Source organism: Bos grunniens, chromosome 5, assembly GCF_055505025.1.
Source record: "Bos grunniens cultivar Pamir isolate PY7600 chromosome 5, Bosgru_T2T1.0, whole genome shotgun sequence".
Classification (NCBI taxonomy): Eukaryota; Metazoa; Chordata; class Mammalia; order Artiodactyla; family Bovidae; genus Bos; species Bos grunniens.
In genome coordinates, this window is record NC_141169.1 from 8,248,860 (window position 1) to 8,261,458 (window position 12,599).

The window sequence follows — 12,599 nt, forward strand, 5'->3', positions numbered from 1 at the left end:
TAATTATAATGCTTTGTTTTCCCTCCCTGAAAAACCTGAGTGCTTTAAGTGATCCCCATCCCCACCCCCAACCAGGGCCTTATGTACTCATCCAAACAAATGTTTAGTTACCGAATTCAGATCTTAGCTTACCTTATTTAAGTCTGCTCTTCTGACTTATAGCAATGATCCATTTAAAACTGTTGTATTCAAATGGCACGGTGTCATGGAGCCCAAGCTCACTCTGCTCGCTGCAAGGCAGGGCAGTAAACCCAGAGACGGGTCGCTGGGTCAAGGAAAAATGACTTTAATCAGAAAGGTAGCAGACCAAGAAGATGGCAGGCTAGTGTCTCAAAAACCATCTTCCCTCAGTCGGAATTCAGACTCTTTTTATACGGGGTGGGGGGAGGGGCCCACTGCCGCGCCAGCCAATGTGTGAGCGGGATCCCTAACGGTTGCTCCCTGACAGTTGCTCTAAGGGCCACTCGCCTGGGGGAGGGGCACACTGGGCTGCAGACCAGTGGCTGAGCGGGAGCGCTCTAGGTCATGCCTGCTTCACCCCCATTACAGCGGGAGTCAGCAGATCCTTTAACTCCAGAGACCCTACCTGACCAAAAACAATTTAAGATGTTAGAATCATAATCCACATTTCAACGATATAAGAAGAAATTATAAAGTTTGAAATATGCTACACTCGGCACACTTGGGGCTCTCAAGTATATTCTGTAAAAAACGTCCCTCATTTCAAATCACCACAGATGAATTTCAACAAGAAAGTATAAATCTAAGCAGAAAGGACATACCCACCAATTTAGCAAGCTTCTTTCTGTAAGTAGCAGCAGATGTTTTGGGTTGTTTGCAATAACATATCCAGTGGGTACAGATTTAGTGATTTCCATTTGAAAGTATAGCCTTTGCTAATTTAAAAGAGGAAGCAGCATACTTTAGAGGTTAAAGTGTGAATCAGCTGTGTGACTTTGCCAAATTTTCCAGCCTCTTTCAGTTTCTGTTTGCACTCTTTAAAATGAAGACTATAAACGTGAGGTAGTATAGCCAAGTAGCTAGGATTTCAGGCTGTCGAGTCTGTGTGTTCTACCATGGTTCAGAAATAGCACCTTGTATTGTTGAGATAGTGGCCCCAAGAGCCAGGGTCCCTGGGTTGAAATCTTGATGACATCATTTATTGATCATGTGACTTTGTGTAATACGTTTAAAGACGCTGGACCTCAGTTTTTATAATCTGTAAAATGGAGGTAGCAATAATAGAAGCTTCCTCATAAGGTAATTTGAAGGTTAAATGAGTTGATACTTATACAGGGCTAAGAACAGTACCTGAAAGTGAAAGTGAAGTCGCTCAGTCGTGTCCGACTCTATCAGGCTATCAGGCTTCTCAGTCCATGGGATTTTCCAGGCAAGACTGCTGGAGTGGATTGCCATTTCCTTCTCCAGGGGTTCTTCCCGACCCTGGAATCGAACCCGGGTCTCCCGCATTGCGGGCAGACGCTTTACCGTCTGAGCCAGCAGGGAAGCCCCAGAACGATTCCTACCACATTGTAAATGACCTTCCCCAGACTTCAGTTTCTAACCTGTAGAAACTGTTAAGTGTGGTTGAATATCTACCTCATTTGGTTGTTTTAAAGATTAAATTAGGACAATCTTGTGTAAAGACTTAAGCAAAGAGCCAGATTCAGAATAAATTGCTTATAAATGTCATTAATTCTGTGTTTTATTTTCAATAATTTAAAGTAATTGAAAATAAAACCATTGAATCAGAAATGTCATATCATATTCTACATATGAAGCAAAGATTGCTTGAAGTGTTTTATAAATTCAGAATAGTTTAGTAATGATAATATAAATCATCTTAGAGTAGACAGTATTCAAGCTTTGTAATGGTCAGTGAAAGTTGTAGAGTCACATCATACGGCTTTTGTGACCCCAGTGTCTTTTCAACTCTACTCCAACACCATTTACAAATTTTTCTTGGAAGATCCCTGACAGACTTTCCTAGTGTTGCTAATCATTTGATAAGATAATAGTAATAATGTACTATTTTATAATGATGTTTGTTGAGTGCTTACTTAATGCAAGTCTCTATTACAAAATTTATATTCATTTTTTTTTCATTTAAACTGTGTCATAAACCCAGGACAAAGGGATATAACAGCATTTTACAGGGATGAAGAAGAAGCAATTTCAAGGCAGAATAATGATAATCCCTTTAAGTCACAGGGCTAGCAGGAGTTTGCCTTTGAACCCATATACTCCCGAATCTCTAGTGTGCTCTCCTTTGCTTCACAGTTCTTTCTGTACATGTAGAAATAGGAGATATTGTTACTAAGGAAATTCTGGCTGGGAAAATGTCAATAGCAGATTTGCAGATATCTCCATCAAAATTCATTTATAATGGGAAATACTTTACTGCTTTTAAGTAGAAAAAATTCAAAACACATATGTGTGTATATATATATGTATAACATGCATATGTTTGATATTTAAAGAAAATTAAGTAACCTTTATATAATGAGAAGATTGATGGGTCATGTATATGTTTCCTTGTTCTCAGTCTACTTCTAGGTCATGCTGGTTATTAATTATTCCTTTGGGGACTTTAATATTTGCTTCATAATAGTCTTTACTGCAAATTGAATGTTCAATGTCCTATAAATATAATGTTGAGTTTTAGAAGTTAATGAATTTTATATTAGACCTACTCCTGTATAGTACAAGGATATTCTATATTAAGTTCCTGTAGCTCATTTATCACTACAGTGTGATAAAAGTAGTTCTGAGTTTGGCATACCTTATCCATTTAATGTGTGGATAGCACTAAAATCAAGATGAAACTTGAAAAAGATTTTAATTCACTGTAAGAAGTTTCCAATATTTAGACCTGTATGAATGGATTAAGCTGTCTTTTTAAGTGTTAAGGTGACTACTGAAGATTCTTAAGTGATACAGTGACCAGTTTCCATAGTTTAAGTAAAAGAAAATCACCAAAGGTTTTTTTTTTTCTTCTTTTATGTACTCATTACTCATTCTGAAAATACTGTGTTATAACAGTTACAAAGAGCAAAAAAGTCTCTGCTCTGTGGGGGTTCAGTATATTGGTGATAATGATAAGAATTTAATCAAGAACTTAAAAAAAATAATTGTTCTCATGGAAATGCATACAACAAATAATGTAGAAGACTTTTCCTGACTCTTGTGTGAGGGTGGAGTCAATGTATGCATTAAAGAAAAGGTGAAAAAACAGATAAGACTTAAAAGATGAGTTAGAATTTGTCAGGTGGAAGGAAGAATGTTATGGCATCATCCAAACTTGACATTTTTACATCAAAGCATGATGGAAAAAATAACGGGCAAATTGCTAAGTAATATGCAAATGCTAGTAACCAAAACTGCTAGCAACTAGAGGTTAGAATTCATGATTACTTCATTGGGAAACTAGGAAGAAAATTTAGAATGAATCCATACTTCATTTTTCTCTTTCAAACATTCCCTCCCAACACGTCTTATTTTCAGCTAGTCCTATTGTCTCGTTCTCTAAAACATCCCTTAGTTGTACATTTCTTTCTATTTCCACCCTCCTTCCCTTGGTCCAAGACATGGTACCACCAATTTTCACCTAGTTTCCAGTGAGTCTTCTAGCATCTCCTGTTGGCTCTTTACAGTAACATCGTTCGCACAACAGGGACTCTAATCTTCTAAAAGAATACATTTTATGTCATTTAAACTCATAAAACCGTCTGTTGGCTTTCCATTACATGTAGTAAAACCCAAGCTTCTTACCAAGCCCTACAAGTTCCTGCACAATCTGGCCTCTATCTCGCCTCTATCTAGCCCTTAAACCACAGTCCCTGCATTCCCTGCATTCCTTCTGTTCTCAGCAAACTCACTTGTCCTACTTTGGGGACTTTGTCATAGACATTCTCTCTGCATGTAAGGACTTTCTCCTGGATCAGAGCAGGTTCCTTTTCATCAGAGCTCTACTTACATGATGCTTATTAACACAGTCTATCTTCAGCTATCTAATCCGAAGGAATACTCACAATGCCTCTTGCCAGAATTGTACGCTATATTGTCCTCTTGTGTTTTGTTCATAGTTTATCACCATCCACTGTTTTTTTTTTTGTTTGTTTACTTATTAACAAGTGTGAATTCAGCCACCTCCAACTATAACATACACTCATTGAAAAATAAGTCTTGTCTATTTTTATTTGATAGCATAATTGCCCAGGACAAGCCTCCCACAATAGGAACCAAATAAAAATTGAGTGAAACACCATCATCATGGCTTAGACTCACCCACTATAGAAGAATAGAAACGCTGCCAAAAATGTACAATGGAATAAGAAAAAGTCAGAAGTCTTTTATTCCTATAAATGGTAAAGTTTAGTTGAAATATAAACAACTTTAAAATGTTTACAAAATGAAACCGTATCTACTCTTCAGGACATTCGTTCATGTATCTCCCCCACTTCTGACTCCCTGCTAAATAGCTTTACTTTATAAGGCATCAGGGTCAGAGTGAAACATCACACATCCCATATGTTATTTTCTTTCTATGGTCCACAGTGTAGTCATAACCACAAAATGAAGCAGGAAATGTTATAAAAAAAAAAAAACACACAAAAAACAGTAGTGAACCAGATTTGGCAACTAAGATTTTGAAAAATGGAAAATTACCACTTGTTGTTGGAATCAGAAAGTAGCACTTAAGCTGGATTCTGAAAGAGAAGTGAGAGTTGGACATTTAGAGATGAGAGGGACAGAAAAGGAAATGTAAGACTAAAGGAGCCAAATATACAGGATCAACACAAGATATGTAGGTTGTTGGCAAGATCAGTTTTCCTAGAAAACAAAGATTGATTGTAGCCTGATTGTAGTAGAAACTCTTGAATGTCAAAAACTGTAGACTTTGTGTGAGTGTGTAGTCTAGCACTTGAGTGCATGGGTGGGCGGCACAATCTTAAAATGTACTTTGTCTTCTTGTGTAAGTAAATTGTTAGTGGGAGAGGTCAGGGAGGATATACCAGGCTCAGTGGCTGGATGAAGGAGACATTTACTGACTTTCAGAGTCAGCTTTGTTAAACTTGAATTAGAGGTACTGATTATAAGAGGAAAAGAAAGATAAAGAGTAAGAACATACTTAAGAAAAGCTTACTTCTCCATGTTCCTCTTCTTTCTTGGTGTCTACCCTCTATGTTACAGTCTTCAAACTTGTTTCCCTTGCCTGGAGTTCAAAACTTGTTACCGTAGCTCCTTGGGATCTTCAGAATTGTCTCCCCTCTCTCCATGTGCCATTTTTTCTTCTATTTCTTTTACTTTCATTAACTTCACAGCTATACGTTTTGTGCTTGTAAAGATACATGAATAGTGAAGTTAGTCAAGGAGGCATGAAAGACCTATACATTTTCTCTAAACCTCAGTATTTTTAACAGCACCCAATAAATTTCAAAATAGCTATTAACCGGATTCATAACTTATGAGTTTGAGGAGGTCTATGTGCTCTTTGTTATTTTCTGACCATTTGTGGTAAATGTCAAGAAAAGAGTGTTTTGGACATAGAGCAAACATCTGAAGGCAAAGAGAGAGAATCGGGGGGGAACATTTCACAAAGGAAAAAAAAAAATGAACTCAACCTTTAGATAAGGCAAAACATTGTTAAACTGAGAGAAAAATCAATGTGCTTCTTAAACCCATTGATTAACTATTAAATATAAGCAGAAACCTTCTATACATACTTGGTTTATAAAATCAGGTTAAGAAGGTCTGAATTTAGAGGTTTCCTTTTGTTTGATATAATGTGTCTTGAACAACAACATTAGGGGTTTTGAGGAAAGATTTAGGTTGTAACAAGCTTTTGGAGATCTCAGATTTGCCTAGAAAGTGACACAGAAAATTGGCACCTGAATATATGATGTTCTGAAAGGCAAAGAATGCAAAACCTTCGTTTTGAAAATGCTTACTCATATGGTTTTAAGTTTAACTTGTTTGTTGAACCAGCATATTGAGTAGGAGGTTGTGAGTTTACAAAAATTGAAATGTGAAGCATTTAACCATCTTGCAGATAAAACTTTTGTAAGCCCTGCAGCTATTATTACAGATTACGCTGCACTTGTGGTTTTATGGGAACTGGGCATACTTGGTCATCAGCACAAACTAAAGCTTATTGAAAGCTTGCCATGCAAACTTGGCTCTGCTAAATTTGATATATATATATCTGCATAGGGTAGAGGGTAGCAGTTTAACCTCCCTCACACAGCAGTATTTTAAGCAGGAAGACAGAGCCGATGCTAGAAGAGGGTCTGTTGTGTGGAAGATGGCTATGAGTTGGCATTTCTTCAGAGAGAAGCTTGGTAAACTGCCCTTTCTATATTTAGCTTACAAGCTTCAGTGCCAGATTGCCCAACCAAACCACTACTGTTTCTTTTTCCTATATTTCATCTTTTCTTGGAAAAGTTTTTTTTTTTTTTTTTTTTACTTCACAGCATGTAAGGTCTTATTTCCCCCACCAGGGATTGAACTGGAGCCACTTTCATTTGGAGCGCAAAGTCTCAACCCCTGGACTGCCAGGGAAGTCCTTGAAGGCAAGCATTTTATAGACTATTTCGTAGTGTGGGGTTGTTTGATAGTTTCTCATGATTAGACCCACAAATATACTTTTTGTCTAGAATGTCACAGAAATGATGCTGGATTTTTTTTTTTTCTGTTTCCTTCCTTTCAGGTATCAATAATACTAATATTTCTCATTTTCAGTTCAGTTCAGTTGCTCAGTCGTGTCTGACTCTTTTCAGTGATGTTGAATTTGATCACTTGTTTGAGATATTGTTTGCTAGTTTTCTACTCTATAGTTATTTTGCTCCATTTCTATTTCACAGATATTTTTATGGGAAGATATTTGGAGACTCTATAAAAATTCTATTCCTTGATCCACTTTCACCCATAGGATTTTAGCATGCATTGAGATTTCTTGCCTAAATTAATCATTTACTCCAATTGATGTCATGTGACTTCTAATTCCATCTGTATGTATGTCTTGCCATTCAACTTTTAGAAAATGATATCCCTTCTTATTTTTCTCCTCTTTCCCCTCTTCTTTTTCCTTCTCCTATACTCTATCCCTCTCCCTCGCTTTAAATTTTATGGACTGATGGACTCCTCTTGTCTTCAATGGATTATAATCTGTCGATAATGACTCTTTATTGTGATGTTTAAATTTTCTCAAATCAGGCTACTGGGATGCACTTCACACTGACTTCCGCTCACTCCATTTTTCTTTCATAACTTTGCTTCATTTTGGCTCAAGCTGATCCAGACTCATCATGTACTCTCACTGCCTTAACTTGAGCTTTTACCTATGGTGGCTTGAGTTCTTTTGTGAAGGATAATATTTAGGAGCCTGATCTCACTGCTCCTAGGTTTCCTAAATGGTGAAATAAATAGGTGTATACTTAACACACATATGCATTTATCTCAGTATCAGTGAGGAATCTGTTAGAGGATTCACAATGCCTCCAACTCCAAATCAGCATGCACAGTTTTGTCTTGCTTTCTCCTTCCCATGCTTGCACCTTCTTTTGTTACCTGAGAAACCTGGCTCCCGCTGTCCTCAGTATACTTCTTATTTGCTCAGCACCCTCCCGCAACATACAGTTCTAACAAATGTCCCATCCACCCTGGCCTGCTCTTCATCCTGACAGATTGCTGGTCTTCGCCCGGCTGTCACCCGACTGCCGCCCACCAATAAGGAAATAACTGCTTTTAGAAAGATCCTTGATTTTTCTTTCTTTTATATTGAATTTATAAAGCAGGAACTATAGGACCATTTATTAATTTTGCTGATTCAAACCAATTTTGCTTGTGTCCACATTTGTAACTGGTATATCCATATAAAGATGAGTTCATATGGATAGATTTTTTTATATATATAAACCAATGTGCAACACCTCTATTTGTGAAATTGAACATCTGAACACTGATAGTATCTAGATGTATTGCTGAATTCCTTTAGATGGCATGCATAATAGCTTCCTTTTCTTAAAAGTAAAAATTTTAAGTAGTAAAGAGTAAAATTAAGGTTAGACCATTAAGTACTGTTACATTATTAACTCTTAGTTAATAACTTAGTGGCTAAGCTATCTGTTATCTGGGGAGACATCACATACATTAACATGCTCAGTGTCTAGAGACACTTGGATGGAGTTAAATTGTAGGGTAGTGGTTCATAGAACAATATTTATAAGATGCCAGGTTTAAATACAGTTTAAGTATCTACCAGCGTGTTATACAGGGCAAACTGTTACACCTCTAAAACCCTTAATTTATCCACAGCACCTACATTACCAGTGTTCTGGCTACTCTAACAAGAATACTGTAGTCTGGGTGGCTGAAACAACTAACATTTATTTCTCATAGTTCTGGAAGCTGGGAAGACTAAGGTCAGAGTGCCAGCAGATTCGGAATCTGGTGAGAGCCTGGTTCCTGGTTTTTGATGACCATCTTCTCATTCTGTCCTCGTGTGGTAGAAGGGGTGAGGGACCTCTCCAAGATCTCTTTTATAATGACACTGATCCCATACAGAAGGGCTCCATCCTCATGATCCTATCACCTCCCAAAGGCTCTACTTCCTAGTATCATCACATTGGTTTCAACACATGAATTTTGGAAGCAACCAGACACTGAGAAAAGAGTGACAGTATTGTCGTGGCGTTTGATATGCCCTGGATAAAACACTAGGCATAGCACTTGGCACACAGTGAGTGCACTTAAACGGGAAGTGAATTTTATGTTAATCATTGCTGAAATCTACTTTTACCTACTAAGACTTAGTAACAGATGCTAGCACTAACATATTAATATTAGAACTCTAAATAAATTAAATGGTGTCTTCGTCGTGCCCTATCTTACAGTTTCAATGTTGACCATGTTGTAAATGCACAGTCAGATGGTCTGCACAAGATAATGTCTTCTGAATAGTTTGAAGGAACCTCATGATACTCATTTTTTTCCCTTTTCCCAGTCAATATGAGGAGAGTTCAATATCAATTTACATAGAAGCAGTGAATGCTGCCACTGTGACTGTACCTTTTGATTAGAGAACGCTATTGATTCTTAAGTCTTCGTGAGTTATTTTATGAATCATCCCTGGAGCCTTTTATTTTACTGGAATGAAGCATGCACAAAAATAGAGGACATCCTGAGAGAATTCAGAGTTTAAACTAAACTTCTTTGATCATTTGTATAAAAGTTAAATCTTTACCAGTTAACATTGATTGTCCCTCTAGAGACTAGAGTAAAAATCTGACCCCGCTTTAACAAATAATGAGGTGCAAATCGTGGAGAAATGGATGGCTTGTAACATGTGTAGAGCAGGAGGTCTGGAACCATATACATGTAAATACAAACCAAAAATGATTTCTTGGGGTCTTTTTATAATTATTTGAAGTTTAACTTATCTATGTTCCTTCCCTTAATCAATCTGTTACTCTACCATTGTTATTGTAGGTAGCTCAGATGGGGAATATAGTGACACATACACCAAAGAATGTGAAAATATGGTATAAATAAAAGTATCTCTTGTGACCTAAATTAAAAACAACAAATGGGGAAAAAAAAAGTTAAAGAGCAAATCAGCCAGAAATATTCACTGTCACATTAAAAAATAAAATAAAACAAAGGTTTCTAAGACTGAAGTTTGAATATTTTTATCTAAGGGTGGAGACTTAGCCAATGGAATTAATACCAGGTTTCATATACTGAGGAAGATAGCCATACACTGAGAAGTACTTTTTAAGTTGTGTTTATTTGCAGCAAGGAAAAACTCTACTCCCAAAATACATTCTATTTTGTATATTTTGTATATTCTTTTGCTCTGTAGAGAGTTTCCTAGCGGGAGATGCTCTGCATCTTTATAACTAACATGGCTACAAGTATTCTGATTCCTGAGATAGCTCAGGTTTTGTCCTAGGAAGACCCAGTTGGCATTGGGCATTAGACAGCCATCTTAGAGAACTGCTCTCCGTGACTCAGCGTCTCTGACCTGTGTGACTGTAGACTACCCTGGCTCCCAGCCAGTTCTCCTAACTGCCCATTCCTCCCAGAGACTCCTTGGCAGGCAGCCAGTATGCTCTCCCGGGGTCTCCTATTTCACTATATACTATCAATTTAAAATTCTTCTGCAAGTAATAACAATCCTTAGAAAATGTCAGAGGAATATTTCCCCCCACATTCATAGACACCAGGCTAAAGAATAGGCCAAGGAGGTGCAATGGCTCACAAGTAAAGAGCTCAAGTGAAGGAATAGATGAAAATGAACTTTGGAAGCAAATGGGTGTGGGCAATAGACAGGGGAACTAGGAGACCCTGGGGGCCACAGAAGAAAGTAAGTAGCACAGAGAGCCAGATACACTCCCCACATTTTAACATTGGCCAGAGTCCCACAGGCCTCAAGAGAATGCTTTTCCAGACCTTTAGTAATTATAGCTCTTGAGCGCACAGTTATTTTGTGAAGAACATATTTGTCTTTACTTTTGCACAGAAGCAAATTGAGGTTCAGAGGAACTAAGTAACTTAGCAAGGTCGCATGAGTTAATAACTGCTCAGAGAGCCTAGTGTCCAACCAGACCCAAAGCATGCATCATTATCCCATGCTTCCTTCCATATATTTTACCCACCAAGAACACTATGTTTATAATCACTACTGATAAGATTTACTCATTCATATATATGCTAGATGTGGGGCTAGGCATTGGGGTATAACGGTAGCTCAAATACGGAGAATGGACTCTACTTTGGAGATGAACATTTATCAAATAATTGCACAAATGTCACATTGTCAGAGTATGAAGTGCTGTCAAAATAGAGAAATAAGTATTTGTAATTTTGGACTTCGTCTGAAAATTAGGAATGTCTGCTAGAAATCATTGGAGGTCAAGGCGCAGCTTTCTGTGAACTCTTACATGCCTCTATCTTTCTTTTATTATATCAATTCCTGTATACATACACACAGCATTTAATTTTCCATGATTTATTAAGATCCTAATGAATTTTTCAGACTTTCTAGACATGTCTTATAAATAAAAAAAAAAAAATATTTCTAACATCGGTGACTACACTTTATTTTCTCTTAAACAAAATCAGGATTTAACATAAAAGTGAGATATTAAGTGAAAATTTATTAAAGATATACTGATTTTTCTTTCACATATAAATATTCTTTTTAGATTTTTTTAAAAGTAAGAAATATTTAGTGATTACTTTCCATGGTCCAAACCCTGTAGGAATGGGACCCCAAACCAATGAGGTAACTATGAAGAACAAAGTCCAGGGTGCAGTGCTGTATTGTCTTGTCTCCTTCTTTCTCATGTACTTCATGGTGAGGACTTTCTAAATATGTGGTATTCTTGACCAAATATTTGTAGATTTTGAAACTGCATAAGGAGAGAGATGGAGAAGGCAGTGGCACCCCACTCCAGTACTCTTGCCTGGAAAATCCATGGACAGAGGAGCCTGGTGGGCTGCAGTCCATGGGTTGCTAAGAGTCAGACACGACTGAGCAACTTCACTTCACTTTTCACTTTCATGCATTGGAGAAGGAAATGGCAACCCACTCCAGTGTTCTTGCCTTGAAAATCCCAGGGATGGGGGGGCCTGGTAGGAGACCGTCTGTGGGGTCTCACAGAGTCGGACATGACTGAAGCAACTTAGCAACAGCAGCAACAAGGAGAGAGAGAGCCTCTTAAAACATTGCATGAAGACTGGACTATCAAAACATGTGAGGTCCCTCTGTGGAGAGCTTTTTATTTAATTAGACCCAATCTTTACATATTAATCATACACAAATACATATCCATGTACATATATAGACAAATATAAAACAATATAAAAAGGGTATTTTCAGAATGAGAATTTCTTTTTGATTGACTTTTTTTCTGAAATGAAAACATCATAGTGGCATTTATAGCCCATAGCAAAGTCAGTATTTATTTTATATATACTTTGTATTTTAGGATATATTTTATAGAATTTGCAGGGAAAGAATATTTGAGTTATTTTCAATGCTTTTATTATTCTCAGAAGAACACAATTTAGCCAGACTTTATCTAAAACAGCAAAAAGAAAAAAAAGAATCTTTTCAAACCTTTTGTCAAAAAAGAATACATTGGTAATTACAAGCTTTCAAACTTAGAAAAGTCTAAGAAATCTGATTTAACATCTCATTACAACTTGGGTTGTATGTGAAAAATAAGGAAATCTGATTTAATATCTCACTACAACCAGTGTGTCTCAGTTTTATGTGAAAAATAAAGAAATTTCTCAGACATAAAGAAATGCTCATTCACCTTAATAGAAAACTTTTAATACATTGATTTCTTCCTGTGTTAGAGAACTTTGATGAGTCACTGATGATAGCAATCTGCATTTCTGTCTTCTTGGTTAATTTCAGAGCTCATCCAGAAAATGAAGGGACTTCTTTACCATCTGCCGACTCCTGCACCAGCCCTACCAAGATGGATTTATCATACAGTAAGACAGCTAAGCAGTGCCTAGAGGAGATATCTGGTAAGTGACCTGATTGATGCATAGGTCAAACTCAGAATTCTTGTAATCTCTCT

The 12,599-nt window shown here is 37.1% G+C and overlaps 1 protein-coding gene across 7 annotated transcripts in view; it reads left to right on the forward strand.

Annotated features, from left to right (window-relative positions):
- The window catches only part of NAV3 (neuron navigator 3), a 902,555-nt gene that overhangs the window by 700,906 nt on the left and 189,050 nt on the right, over window positions 1-12,599 (forward strand). For all 7 annotated transcript variants that reach the window (XR_015163426.1, XM_086398822.1, XM_086398818.1 and 4 more), the window contains one exon: window positions 12,431-12,546. Coding sequence is in view for 6 of the 7 variants with exons in the window: in XM_086398822.1 (XP_086254948.1) it covers window positions 12,431-12,546 (116 nt within the window). In the remaining variant the exon portion in view is untranslated. The remainder of the gene's footprint in view (window positions 1-12,430; window positions 12,547-12,599) is intronic.